This window comes from Ammospiza caudacuta, chromosome 32 (assembly GCF_027887145.1).
Source record: "Ammospiza caudacuta isolate bAmmCau1 chromosome 32, bAmmCau1.pri, whole genome shotgun sequence".
Lineage (NCBI taxonomy): Eukaryota > Metazoa > Chordata > Aves > Passeriformes > Passerellidae > Ammospiza > Ammospiza caudacuta.
The window spans coordinates 2,590,187-2,602,022 of record NC_080624.1 but is presented as its reverse complement, the minus strand read 5'-3'; the positions used below and the strand labels follow the sequence as shown (position 1 = coordinate 2,602,022).

The 11,836-nt window shown below is 62.8% G+C and overlaps 2 protein-coding genes across 2 annotated transcripts in view; one reads left to right on the top strand and one right to left on the bottom strand.

Annotated features, from left to right (window-relative positions):
• Positions 1–355: 355 nt before the first annotated feature.
• Positions 356–11,836, bottom strand: part of GPKOW (G-patch domain and KOW motifs) — a 21,918-nt gene continuing 10,437 nt past the window's right edge. Inside the window, exons 2-12 of the mRNA XM_058822276.1 lie at positions 10,267–10,479; positions 9,642–9,889; positions 9,432–9,571; positions 8,722–8,825; positions 7,791–7,953; positions 6,521–6,623; positions 5,119–5,215; positions 3,753–3,855; positions 2,995–3,064; positions 2,049–2,134; positions 356–562 (exon numbers count right to left, since the gene is read on the bottom strand). Coding sequence (XP_058678259.1) covers positions 431–562; positions 2,049–2,134; positions 2,995–3,064; positions 3,753–3,855; positions 5,119–5,215; positions 6,521–6,623; positions 7,791–7,953; positions 8,722–8,825; positions 9,432–9,571; positions 9,642–9,889; positions 10,267–10,463 — 1,443 coding nt within the window. The 5' untranslated portion in view covers positions 10,464–10,479 and the 3' untranslated portion in view covers positions 356–430. The remainder of the gene's footprint in view (positions 563–2,048; positions 2,135–2,994; positions 3,065–3,752; positions 3,856–5,118; positions 5,216–6,520; positions 6,624–7,790; positions 7,954–8,721; positions 8,826–9,431; positions 9,572–9,641; positions 9,890–10,266; positions 10,480–11,836) is intronic.
• The window catches only part of MAGIX (MAGI family member, X-linked), a 5,999-nt gene continuing 4,770 nt past the window's right edge, over positions 10,608–11,836 (top strand). Inside the window, exons 1-3 of the mRNA XM_058822292.1 lie at positions 10,608–10,614; positions 10,668–10,729; positions 11,419–11,490. Coding sequence (XP_058678275.1) covers positions 10,608–10,614; positions 10,668–10,729; positions 11,419–11,490 — 141 coding nt within the window. The remainder of the gene's footprint in view (positions 10,615–10,667; positions 10,730–11,418; positions 11,491–11,836) is intronic.

Genomic DNA, 11,836 nt, shown 5'->3' with positions numbered 1-11,836 from the left:
TTTTGGGGGGCATTAGGGGGGTTCTGGGGGACTTCAGGGATCTTTTAGGGGGTTCAGGGGGTTTTGGGGATCTTTCGGGGGGGGTTTCAGGGGGCCTTCAGGGGGATTTTCGGGGGCTTCAGGGGGTTTTGGGGGCCCTTCGGGGGATTCTGAGGGGCTTCAAGAGGATTCTGGGGGCCTTCAGGGGGAGTTTCAGGGGGGCTTCAGGGCGATTTTAGGGGGTTCAGTGGGTTTTGGGGGGGCTTCGGGGGGGTTCTGAGGGGCTTCAAGATCATTCTGGGGAGTTTCAGGGGGATTTTGGGGTTCCCCGCGGGGAGGCTCCCCCGTTCCAACACCACCACACCGAGGCTGCCCCGCTGGTTCTGGACCCTTTTATTGCCCGGGGCCGTCGCGTTTGGGATGCCCAGGGATTTGGGGGGGTCCGGGGGTCTCAGTCGTCGTCGCCCCCCCCCAGGTAGTGGCAGATGCTGTCGAAGGGCAGCGGCAGCACCGCGGGGCCCGCCCGGCCCAGCTGCACCAGGGCCCGGCCCCGGGACGAGTCCCGCTCCAGGATCCGGCCCAGCTGCGGAGGGGAGAAAATGGGGTTAGGGAGATTTGGGGAGGGGGATCTGGGACTGGGGAGGGGGATTTGGGGTGTGGGCAGAGTCCCGCTCCAGGATCCGGCCCAGCTACGGAGAAGAGGGGAAATGGGACTGGGTTAGGGGGATTTGGGGAGGGGGATTTGGGATCTGGGCATCCTCTGCTCCAGGATCCGGCCCCGCTGCAGAGAGGGACACAGGGTTAGGCTGGGGAGGGGAATTTGGGGAGGGGGATCTGGGATTTGGGCACAGTCCCGCTCCAGGATCCGGCCCAGCTGCGGAGGGGGACAGGGTCAGGGGTGGGGAGGGGGCTGGGGAGGGTTGGGGTGTCTGGGGAGGTGTTGCAGGGTGTATCTGGGGATGGTCTCAGGGTATCTGGGGAGGGGTCTCAGGGTGTACTTGGGGGGGTCTCAGGGTGTATTTGGGGTCTCAGGGGGTATTTGGGGGCTCTCAGGTTTATTTGGGGAGCGGTCTCAGGCAGTATTTGAGGAGGGGTCTCAGGGTATTTAGGGGGCTCTCAGTGTATATCGGGTGTCTCAGTGTATATTGGGGAGGGGTCTCAGGGGTATATTGGGGAAGGGTCTCAGTGTATTAGGGGGTCTCTCAGTGTATATTGGGGAGAGGTCTCAGGCTGTATTTATGGGGTGTCTCAGTCTATATAGGGGAGGGGTCCCAGCGTATAAATCAGGGAGGGGTCTCAGTGTATTAGGGGGTCTCTCAGTGTATGTATTGGGGAGGGGTCTCAGGCTGTATTTATGGGGTCTCTCAGTGTATACTGGGGAGGGGTCCCAGTGTATAAGCTGGGGAGTGGTCTCAGGGCTATATAGGGGAGGGGTCTCAGGGGTATATCTGGGGGGGCTCTCAGGCTGTATTTAGGGAGGGGTCCCAGTGTATAAATTGGGGAGGGGTCTCAGGAGTATTTAGGGGGTATGTCAGTGTATCTGGGGTCTCTCAGTGTAAATTGGAGAGGGGTCCCAGTGTATAAATTGGGGAGGGGTCCCAGTGTATAAACTGGGGAGGGTCTCAGGCTGTATTTATGGGGTGTCTCAGTGTATATTGGGGAGGGGTCCCAGTGTATAAATTAGGGAGGGGTCTCAGGCTGTATTTATGGGGTCTCTCAGTGTATACTGGGGAAGGGTCCCAGTGTATAAAGTATAAAACCCCCCCTGAACCCCCCAAAATTAGAGCCCCCCAAGTCCCCCCAAAGCCCCCCAAAATGAGAGCTCCCCCCAAATACAGTCTCAGGCTGTATTTAGGGGGTCTCTCAGTGTATATTGGGGAGGGGTCTCAGGTGTATTTAGGGGATCTCTCTGTGTATATTGGGGAGGTGTCCCAGTGTATAAATTGGGGAGGGGTCTCAGGCTGTATTTAGGGGGTCTCTCAGTGTATACTGGGGAGGGGTCTCAGGGGTATTTAGAGGGTATATCAGTGTGTCTGGGGTCTCTCAGTGAATTTGGGGAGGGGTCTCACCGTGCCCGCGTGCTCCCCCAGCACCACCATGACGCGCTCGGAGCTGCCCCGCGGCACCACCGTCTCCAGAGAGGCCTCGCGGAGCCCTGGGGACAATGGGGGGACATGTGGGGGTCAGGGGGGACAATGGGGGGACATGTGGGGGTCAGGGGGGACAATGGGGGGACATGGGGGGGTCAGGGGGGACAATGGGGGGACAATGGGGGGCACGGAGGGGGTAGAATGGCATGGGGGGGTTCGGGGGGGGAATGGGGGGGAAAATGGGGCGTCAGAGTGGGGAAAATGGGGGGATCAGGGCGGGGATAATGAGAGGTCAGGGGGGGAAATGGGGGGTCAGGAGTGGCAATGAGGGATCAGGGGGGCTTTGGGGGGCTTTGGGGGGCTTTGGGGGACAATGGGGGATTAGGGGGGATCAGGAGGGTCTGGGGAGAGGCTTTTGGGGGGTCAGCGGTGCCATGGGGGGGTCTGGGTGATCTGGGGAGGGGGACTCAGGGATTAGGGGGCTCAGGGGAGGCAGGGGTCAGGGTCCCAGGGAGATTTTGGGGGGCTCTGGGGGATTTTGGGAGTCCCAGGCAGGTTTTGGGGGGTCAGGAGGAGATTTGGGGGCTCCGGGATATATAGGGTGATTTTGGGGGTTCCAGAGGGGGGGTCAGGGATATCGGGGTGGTTTTGGGGGTGCCAGAAGGGTTTTCGGGGTTCCAGAGAGGTTTTGGGGGGTCAGGCAGGGATATGGGGGGGGGGGGGGGGTCAGGGGAGGGGGCAGTTTGGGGGTCTGGATGGGGTCAGGGATATCAGGGGGGTTTTGGGGGTGCCCAGGGGTTTTTGGGGGTTCCAGAGGAGTTTTGGGGGTTTTGGGGGCTCAGGGATATCGGGGTGGTTTTGGGGGTTCCAGAGGGGATTTGGGGGCTCAGGACCCCCCCATTCCCCCCTTTGGGGGGGGTCTCACCCTCCACCAGGCGCCCGTCGTCCGTGCGGCACACGCAGGTGTCGGGGGACAGCAGGTCCTCGATCTGCATCTGGGGGGGCACCCCAAAAACAACCGGGGGGGGTCAGGATCAGAATCCCCAAACTCCCATCGTGGGGTGCAGCACCCCAAAATCCCACTGTGGGGGGAACCCCAAAAAAACCCGGGGGCATCAGCACCCCAAAATCGCATCCATGGAAGGGCAGCACCCCAAAACTGCATCGGGGGGGTGTCCAGCACCCCAAAAACACCCGGGGGGGGTCAGTATCCCAAATCCCAAACAGGGGGGACCACCACAAAACCCACTGCAGGTTTCTGGGGGGCTGACCCCCCCGATGGGATTTGAGGGTGCTCCCCACCCAGATGTTTTTGGGGTGCTGCCCAGGGGGGTTTCGGGGGTGTCCTGGGATGTTTTTAGGGTGTCTCAGGTGTTTCTGGGGTGTCCTGGGGGGGTTTTGGGGATTCCCAGGATGTTTTGGGGTATCCTGGGGTGTTTTGGGGTGTCCCAGGGTGTTTTTGGGGTATTTCTGGGGTCTCACTAGGCAGGTGTAGTACAGCCCCCTCCGGAAGGCCCTGGGGGTATTTTGGGGTGTTTTAGGGGTGTTTTTGGGGTGTGTTTGGGGTGTTTTGGGGTCTCACCTTGCAGTTGTAGAACAGCCCCCCCCGGAAGGCCCTGGGGGTGTTTTTGGGATATTGTCGGGGTATTTTTGGGATATTTTTGGGGTGTTTTGGGGTCTCACCTTGCAGTTGTAGAACAGCCCCCCCCGGAAGGCCCTGTCCACGCAGCGCACCCGCAGGTCCCGCCGCAGCCAGTGGGGGGCGCTCCGGGGCTGCTTCGCGCTCCTGGGGGGCACGGAGGGCGTTGGGGGGGGGCTGGGACCCCCCCCAGAGTGATGGAGACCCCCAAACTCAGCACCCCCACAGCCATGGAGCCCCCCAAGGGGGCACTGACCTCCCCAAAAGGGGCACAGACCCCCCATGGGACCCCCCAAGTGTCACACCCCTCAAACCCCCTCCCCAAAAGGGGCACAGACCCCCCCCCAAGCCCTGGGGCCCCTCACCCCAAAATGCTGGGGGGGCTCAGGGCCCTACCCCCGAATTCAGCAGGGGGGGGTCGCACCCCTCAAAGGGCTCCTGGCCCTCAAGGGTTAAAGCCCCCCCAAAATGAGAGCCCCTCCCTTAATGAACCCCCCCAAATGAGCTCCCACAAAGCCCTCCAAAAATAAGTTCCCCCAAAGCCCCCCCAAATGGAATCTAAAGCCCCCCAAATGGGCCCCCCAAAATGAGAGCCCCCCTCCAAAGACCCCCCAATGGAATCCAAAGCCCCCCAAAATGAGACCACCCGAAAATCAGAACCCCCCCCTGGACACCCCCAAATTGAGAGCCCCCCTAATGAGCCCCCACAAATTCAGAGCTTCCCCCAAAGCCCCCCAAAATGACAGCCCCCCTCAGAGCCCCCTCAGAGCCCCCCAAAATGAGAGCCACCCCTAAATGAACCTCCCCCAAAAGCCCCCCAAATTAGAGATTGCTCCAAATGAGAGCCCCCCACAAACACCCCAAAATCAGAAACCCCCTTGAATCCCCCCAAAATTAGAGCCCCCCCAAAAGCCCCCGCAAATGAGCCCCCCCAAATGGAATCCAAAGCCCCCCAAAATGAGAGCCTCCCCTAAACGAACCTCCCCCAAACCCCCCCAAAATCAGAGCCCATAAAAATGAAACTGCCCCAAATGAGAGTCCCCCCCAAACATCCCAAATCAGAACCCCCCGAACCCCCCAAATCGAGAGCTCCCCAAATGAGCCCCCCCAAATTAGGAGCTTCCCCAAAGCCCCCCAAATTTAGAGCCCGCCTAAATAAACCCCCCCAAAATCAGAGCCCCCTAAATGAACTCCCCCAAACACCCCAAAATCAGAACCTCCCCTGAACCCCCCAAATCGAGAGCCCCCCCAAGTCCTCCCAAAGCCCCCCAAAATGAGAGCCCCCCCAAATGAACCCCCCAAAATGAGCTCCCCACAAAGCCCCCCAATAATAAGTCCCCCCCAGAACCTCCCCAAATGAGCCCCCAAGCCCCCCAAAAATGAGACCCCTCCCAAAGTGCCCCCCCTCACCTGTCACTCTCGGGGGGCTCCTTCCTCTTGTCCCCCCCCCGCGGGGGGTCCCCGTCCTGCCCCCCCTCATCCTGCCGGGGGGGGCGGCCCGAGGCACCTGCGGGAACTGGGGGTGACTGGGAGAACTGGGACAGACTGGGGGAACTGGGAATGGGGGAACTGGGACAGACTGGGAATGGGACTGGGACAGACTGGGAATGGGACTGGGGGAACTGGGAGTGACTGGGAGAACTAGGAATGGGACTGGGGGGAACTGGGAGATACTGGGAGGGACTGGGATCAAACTGGGAGAGATTTGGGAGAGGGACTGGGAGCTACTCGGGGAACTGGGAGACACTGAAGGGACTGGGAGCTACTGGGGGGCACTGGGAGAGACTGGGAGAACTGGGGTGAAACTGGGAGCACGAGGGGTTACTGGGAGCACTGGGGGTTACTGGGATGATGTGGGGCAAACTGGGAGGGAAATGGAGAAGCTGGGGGGGCACCAGGAGGGAACTGGGGAGATACAAACGGCCCTGGGAGAGTACTGGGAGCACTGGGGGGGCACGGGGAGGTCACAGTGAGCACTGGGACGTTACTGGGAGGTTACTGGGAGCACTGGGACACCCTGGGAGGTTACTGGGAGCACTGGGATGTTACTGGGAGCACTGGGAGGTTACTGGGAGCACTGGGAGGTTACTGGGATGTTACTGAGACATTACTGGGACACCCTGGGAGGTTACTGGGAAACACTGAAGGTTACTGGGAGATGCTGGGTGTTACTGGGGGTTACTGGTCCATACTGGACACTCCCCATTGCTGACTGGGGGGGGGGTCACAGGGGTTACTGGGGATTACTGGGGGGATGTCCCCGGGGTCACTGGGGGTCACAGGGGTTACTGGTCCATACTGGAAACTCACCAGTGCCCACTGTGCTGGCTCACAGGGGTCACTGGGGGTTACTGGGATGTCCCAGGGGTTACTGGGGGTTACTGGTCCATACTGGGCACTCACCAGCGCTGACTGGTCGCAGCCTGTGCTGGCTCACAGGGGGTCACTGGGGTCACAGCGGGCACTGGGGTTACTGGGGATGTCTCAGGGGGTTACTGGTCATACTGGTCACTCACCAGTCCCCACCAGTCTCAGCCCATGCTGGCCCACAGGGATTACTGGGGGGGTTACTGGGGGTATTACAGGGGTTACTGGTGGTTACTGGGGGTCCCAGGGGGTTACTGGTCCATACCGGGACATTCACCAGTGCTGACCAGTCTTAGGCCATGCTGCCTCACAGGGGTCACTGGGGTTACTGGTCCATACTGGTCACTCACCAGTCCCTGCCAGTCTCAGCCCATGCTGGCTCACAGGGGTTACTGGGGGTCACAGGGGGGTTACTGGTCCATACTGGTCCATACTGGTCACTCACCAGTGCTGACTGGTCTCAGCCCGTGCTGGCTCACAGCCACCACCTGCCCCCCCAGCTGCAGCCGCACCAGCGCCCGCCCGGTCTCGGGGTCCAGCGCCTCCACCTGGGACAGGGACACACCAGTTACACCAGTTAGAGACCAGTGACACCAGTTAGGGACCAGTTACACCAGTTAGAGACCAGTGACACCAGTTAGGGACCAGTTACACCAGTTAGAGACCAGTGACACCAGTTAGAGACCAGCTACACCAGTTAGAGACCAGTTACAGCAGTCAGGGACCAGTCACACCAGCCAGGGACCAGTTTGTACTGGTGTGTACGGGTTTATACTGGTCTATACTAGTTTGTAATGGTCCAAACTGGTCTGTACCGGTTCATACAGGCCTGTACTGGTCTATACTGGTCCATACTGATCTATACTGGTTTGTACTGGTCTGTATGAGTCTGCACCAGTCTGTATTGGTATATACTGGTCTGTACTGGTCCACGCCGGTCCGTACTGGTCTGTACCAGTCCATACCTACCCATACTGGTTTATACTAGACCGTACTGGCCCATACTGGTCCATACTGGGCCATACTGGCCCGCACTGGTCTGTACCAGTCCCTACCAGTCTGTACTGGTCTGCACTGCTCTGTACTGGTCTATACCAGCCCAAACTGGTCTATACTGGTCCATACTGGCCTGTATTGGTTTATACTGGTCCGTGCTGCTCCAGGGCCGTGCCTTGATACCCACCCAATACTGGTCTATACTGGCCCGTACTGGTCTGTACCTGCCCATACTGGTCCATACTGGTTTATACTGGCCCATACTGGTTTATACTGGTCCATACCGGTTTATACTGGTCCCGGCAGCTCTCACCTTTCCACGCAGGCCGCGGTGGGGCCCCGCCTCGATGCTCACCCAGTGCTGGTCTATATGGATCTGCACCAGCCCATACTGCCCCATACCGGTCCATACTGGTTTATACCGGTCCATACTGGTTTATACCAGTCCATACTGGTTTATACCGATCCATACTGGTTTATACTGGTCCATACTGGTCTCACCTTGCTGCGCAGGCTGCGGAGGGGCTCCACCTCGATGCCCATCCAGTGCTGGTCTGTACTGGTTTATATTGCTCTATACTGGTCTGTACTGGTTTATACTGACCCAAACCACCCCATACTGGTCCATACTGCCCCATAGCGGTCTGTACTGGTTTATACTGGTCCATACTGGTTTATACCGATCTATACTGGTTTATACTGGTCCATACTGGTCTCACCTTGCCGCGCAGGCCGCGGTGGGGCCCCGCCTCGATGCTCACGCTGTCTCCCACGGCCGGGCCCTGGGGGGGCTCCCCGGGTTTGGGGGTCCCGGGGGGGGCGGCCTCGGCCCCCAGCCCCAACCCCCGCGGGCGGGGCCGCTGCTCCAGGGGGGGCACGACCCTGGGGAGGGGAAATAATGGGGTGAGGGACCCCGAAATACACGGGGGGACCCCGAAATACACCCTGGGGGAGAACGGGTGAGGGACCCCGGATTGGGGAAAATGGGGTCAGGGACCCCAAAATACACCTGGGGGGACCCCAAAATACACTGTGGGGGGGAAATGGGGTGAGGAGACCCCAAGATACATCAGGGGGAACCCTGAAATACACCCCTGGGGGGAAATGGGGTGAGGGCACCCCAAAATCCACACTGGAAGGGTCCCTAAAAGCAGCCCTACGGGTTGGGGACCCCAAAACCCCTTTTGGGGAGCGAGGGACCCCAAAATATACCTTGAGGGGGGTCAGAGCACCCCAAAATCCACCTGAGGGGGGGTGAGGGGACCCCAAAATCCAGCTGGGTCAGGTGTACCCCCACCAGTCTCTCCCAGCTCTGGGGGTTCAGGGGTGCCCCCTTGGTTTCGGGGTACCCCACTCACCTGGGAGGTTCAGGGGTGCCCTGCTGGGGTTTCAAGGGTGCCCTCATGGCTCTGGGGGCTTCAGGGGTCTCCCCCAGTTTTGGGGTGCCCCAGGGACTCCCCTGGGGACTGGGGGCTGCCCTGACTCCCCTGGGTGTTTGGGGTCCCCCTGACTCACCTGGGGGGCTCAGGGACCCCTTCCCCAGTTTTGGGGTGCCCTGACTCACCTGGGGGTTCAGGGGCGCCCCAGATTTGGGGGTGCCCCACTGGGGGCTCAGGGGTGTCCCCCCGTTTTGGGGTGCCCCTGACTCACCTGGGGAAGGTGCGGCCGATGCCCTGGCCCTGTTTCCAGCCCATCCCCCGCAGCATGGCCAGCCCGAACTGCCCCACGGGCACGGCCTCGTAATCCTGGGGGGTCTGTGGGAGCAAGGGGGGCTAAAGGGGGGCTGGGGGGCCCAGGGGGGTATTTGGGGGTCCCAGGGCTCTGGGGAAGGGGCACTCTGGGGGTCCCAGGGTGAGGTCAGTCACTCTGAGGGTCCCAGGAAATGTTTCAGGGTCCCAGGGTGAGGCCACTTTGGGGGTCCTGGAGGATGTCTGGGGGTCCCAGAGCTCTGGGGGTCCCTCCAGGGGTCTCGGGGCTCTGGGGGTTCTGGGGGCTGTTTGGGGGATCCCAGGGGATGTGTGGGGGACCCGGGGGATGTTCGGGGGTCCCGGGAGATGTTTGGAGTTCCAGGGGATGTTTGGGGGTCCTAGGGGGTGTTTGGGGGTTCCAGGGGACATCTGGGGGTCCCAAGGGATGTTTGGGGGTCCCGTGGGATGTTGGAGGATCCCGGGGGTTGTTTGGGGGTTCTGGGGCGTGTTCGGGGGTCCCAGAGGATATTTGGGGGTCCCAGAGGCTGTGTGGGAGTCTCAAGAGCTGTTTGGGGGTCCCAGGGGATGTTCAGGGGTCCTGGGGGGTGTTTGAGGATCATGTGGGATGTTCAGGGGTCCCAGGGGATTTCAGGGGTCCCGGGGTTGTCTCACCGGCTGCACCCCGGTGCCGACCGTGTCCCTGTCCCTGTCCCTGTCCCGGTCCCGGTCCCGGTCCCGCTCCGGGGCCTGCAGGGGGATGGCCATGGGGGGTCCGGGCTCTCCATTGGGCTGCTCCTGGCTCTGCCGGGCCTCTGCGGGGTCAGGGGGGGTCAGGGGGGCTCAGCCGGGCCCCCCCAGCCCCCCCCGGGACCCCCGGCTCACCCTGGAGCAGCTCCTGCACCGCCTGGGCCTCCACCGAGGGGGGGTCTGTGCTGGGGGCGGGGCCTGTGAGGGGGGCGGGGCCTGTGAGGGGGGCGGGGTCTGATCCGGGGGTGGGTTCTGTTCGAGGGGCGGGGTCTGTGCTGGGGGCGGGGTCTGTGCCGGCACGGGGGGGCTCCGGGTTCCTCCAGCGGTGGGACGGGATCAGGGGGATCACCAGCTCCTTCTTGGGGGGCGGGGCCGGCCGCGTGCTGGGGGCGGGATCAGTGAGTTAGCCACGCCCACAAACAATACACCGTCTTTAAACAAAGGGGTGTTCCCGGCCAGAAACCACGCCCACCACAAGCCACGCCCCAATAGCAATGACACAGTGATCTGTGCACAGGCCACACCCCCTTGGCCATATTAGTAATAGCCTCAAGCCCCGCCCTACCCGAAGCACCGCCCCCATGACGACCCCCCCCAAGCCCCGCCCCCACGGCACCTGCGCTGTCGCACCTGCCCTAGGCCCCGCCCACTGGAGCCTCCAGGAAAAACCGGCAGCGAGGCCCCGCCCCAGGCCAAGCCCCGCCCCCAAGCACGGCTCGTAGGCATGGCCCATCTTTAGGCCCCGCCCCTCGGCGCCCACCTGAGCAGCTCCCGGTCCTCCACGGCCGTCAGGAAGTCGGTGTCGCTCTCGGTGTCACCGCCGGCGCCGGGCTCCGCGCACGGTCCCGCGGGCAGGGGCCGCCGCCGCTCGGCCCTGCGGCTGAAGGCGAAGGACACCGGCCCCGGTCCTGGCCCCGGCCCCGGGGTGCCCTCGGCCGCGCCATCGCCCGCCGCCATCTTCTGCCGCGGGGCCCTGTGGGAGAGAGACCGGGGCCTGAGCCGGACTACAACTCCCGGCAGCCTTTGCGGCGCGCCACCATCCCGCGGCCTTTGCGGCTGCTGATTGGTGCAGCCCCCACCTATCGGTTCTGCCGTCGTGACATGCCCCGCCCCCTAGCCGCGCGTTGCGGCCGCTGATTGGCGGAGCCGCCCGTCGCTCAGCCCGTCCCGCCGCTGCTCGGGCCCGTCGGCCTCGCGCGCGTTGCCGTGGCGACCCCGCGGCGGTACCGGGGGGAGGGGCGGGGGGCACTGGGAGCAATGGGGGGAACTGGGGACACTGGGGGGCACTGGGAGGGACTGGGAGTACTGGGGAGAACTGGGAGCACTGGGGGGAACTGGGAGCACTGAGGGGGACTGGGGAGAACTGGGGACACTGGGAGTACTGGGAGGAATTGGGAGGGACTGGGGGGAACTGGGAGGGACTGGGAGCACTGGGACAGACTGGGAGCACTGGGGGGAACTAGGATCACTGGGAGGAACTGGGAGCACTGGGGATTACTGGGACGATGTGGGACAAACTGGGAGGGAACTGGAGAAGCTGGGGGGGCACCAGGAGGGTACTGGGAGCACTGGGAGGTCACTGGGAAGTTACTAGGGGGTCACTAGGAGGTCTCTGGGAGCACTGAGGGGGCACTGGGCCATTACTGGGAGCACTGGGGGGTTACTGGGAGGTCACTGGGAGCCCTGGGAGGTTACTGGGATCACTGGGAGGTCTCTGGGAGCACTGGGGGAGTTACTGGGCCATTACTGGGAGCACTGGGAGGTCACTGGGAGCACTGGGATGTTACTGGGACATAACTGGGACATTACTGGGAGCACTGGGAGGTTACTGGGAGCACCGGGTGGTAACTGGGAGGCTCCTGGGATCACTGGGGGGGTCACTGGTCCGTCACGGTCGCACCGGTGCCCGCAGGCGCTGCCCCCCCCCAGCCCGGGGGGGCCCCTCCCCCGATGCCGCCCCCGGAGGCGCCGCCCGGGCCCAGCGGTGAGGGGGGAGGGGCGGGGCCATGACGGGGGGGTCCCCAAACCCCAGGGGTGACCCCAACCCCCGGGGCCATCTCGGGGGGTCCCATCCCTGGTGGGGGTGGGGGGGTCCCCATCTCTGGGGGGTTCCCATCTTTGGGAGGTATCCCCCCCTCTTTGGGGGAGGTCCCATCTCCCCGGGGGTCTCCCATGCCCGGGGGTCCCTGACTGGTGGTCGTCCGTCCCTGCAGTCACTGTGGTGGCAGTGCTGGGGGGTCTCTCTCTGGGTGGGTGAGGGTCCCTAACCTCTGTCCTCCCCCACAGTGAGCGTGGTGGTGGTGGGGGGCTCTGTGTGGGTGGGGGTCTCT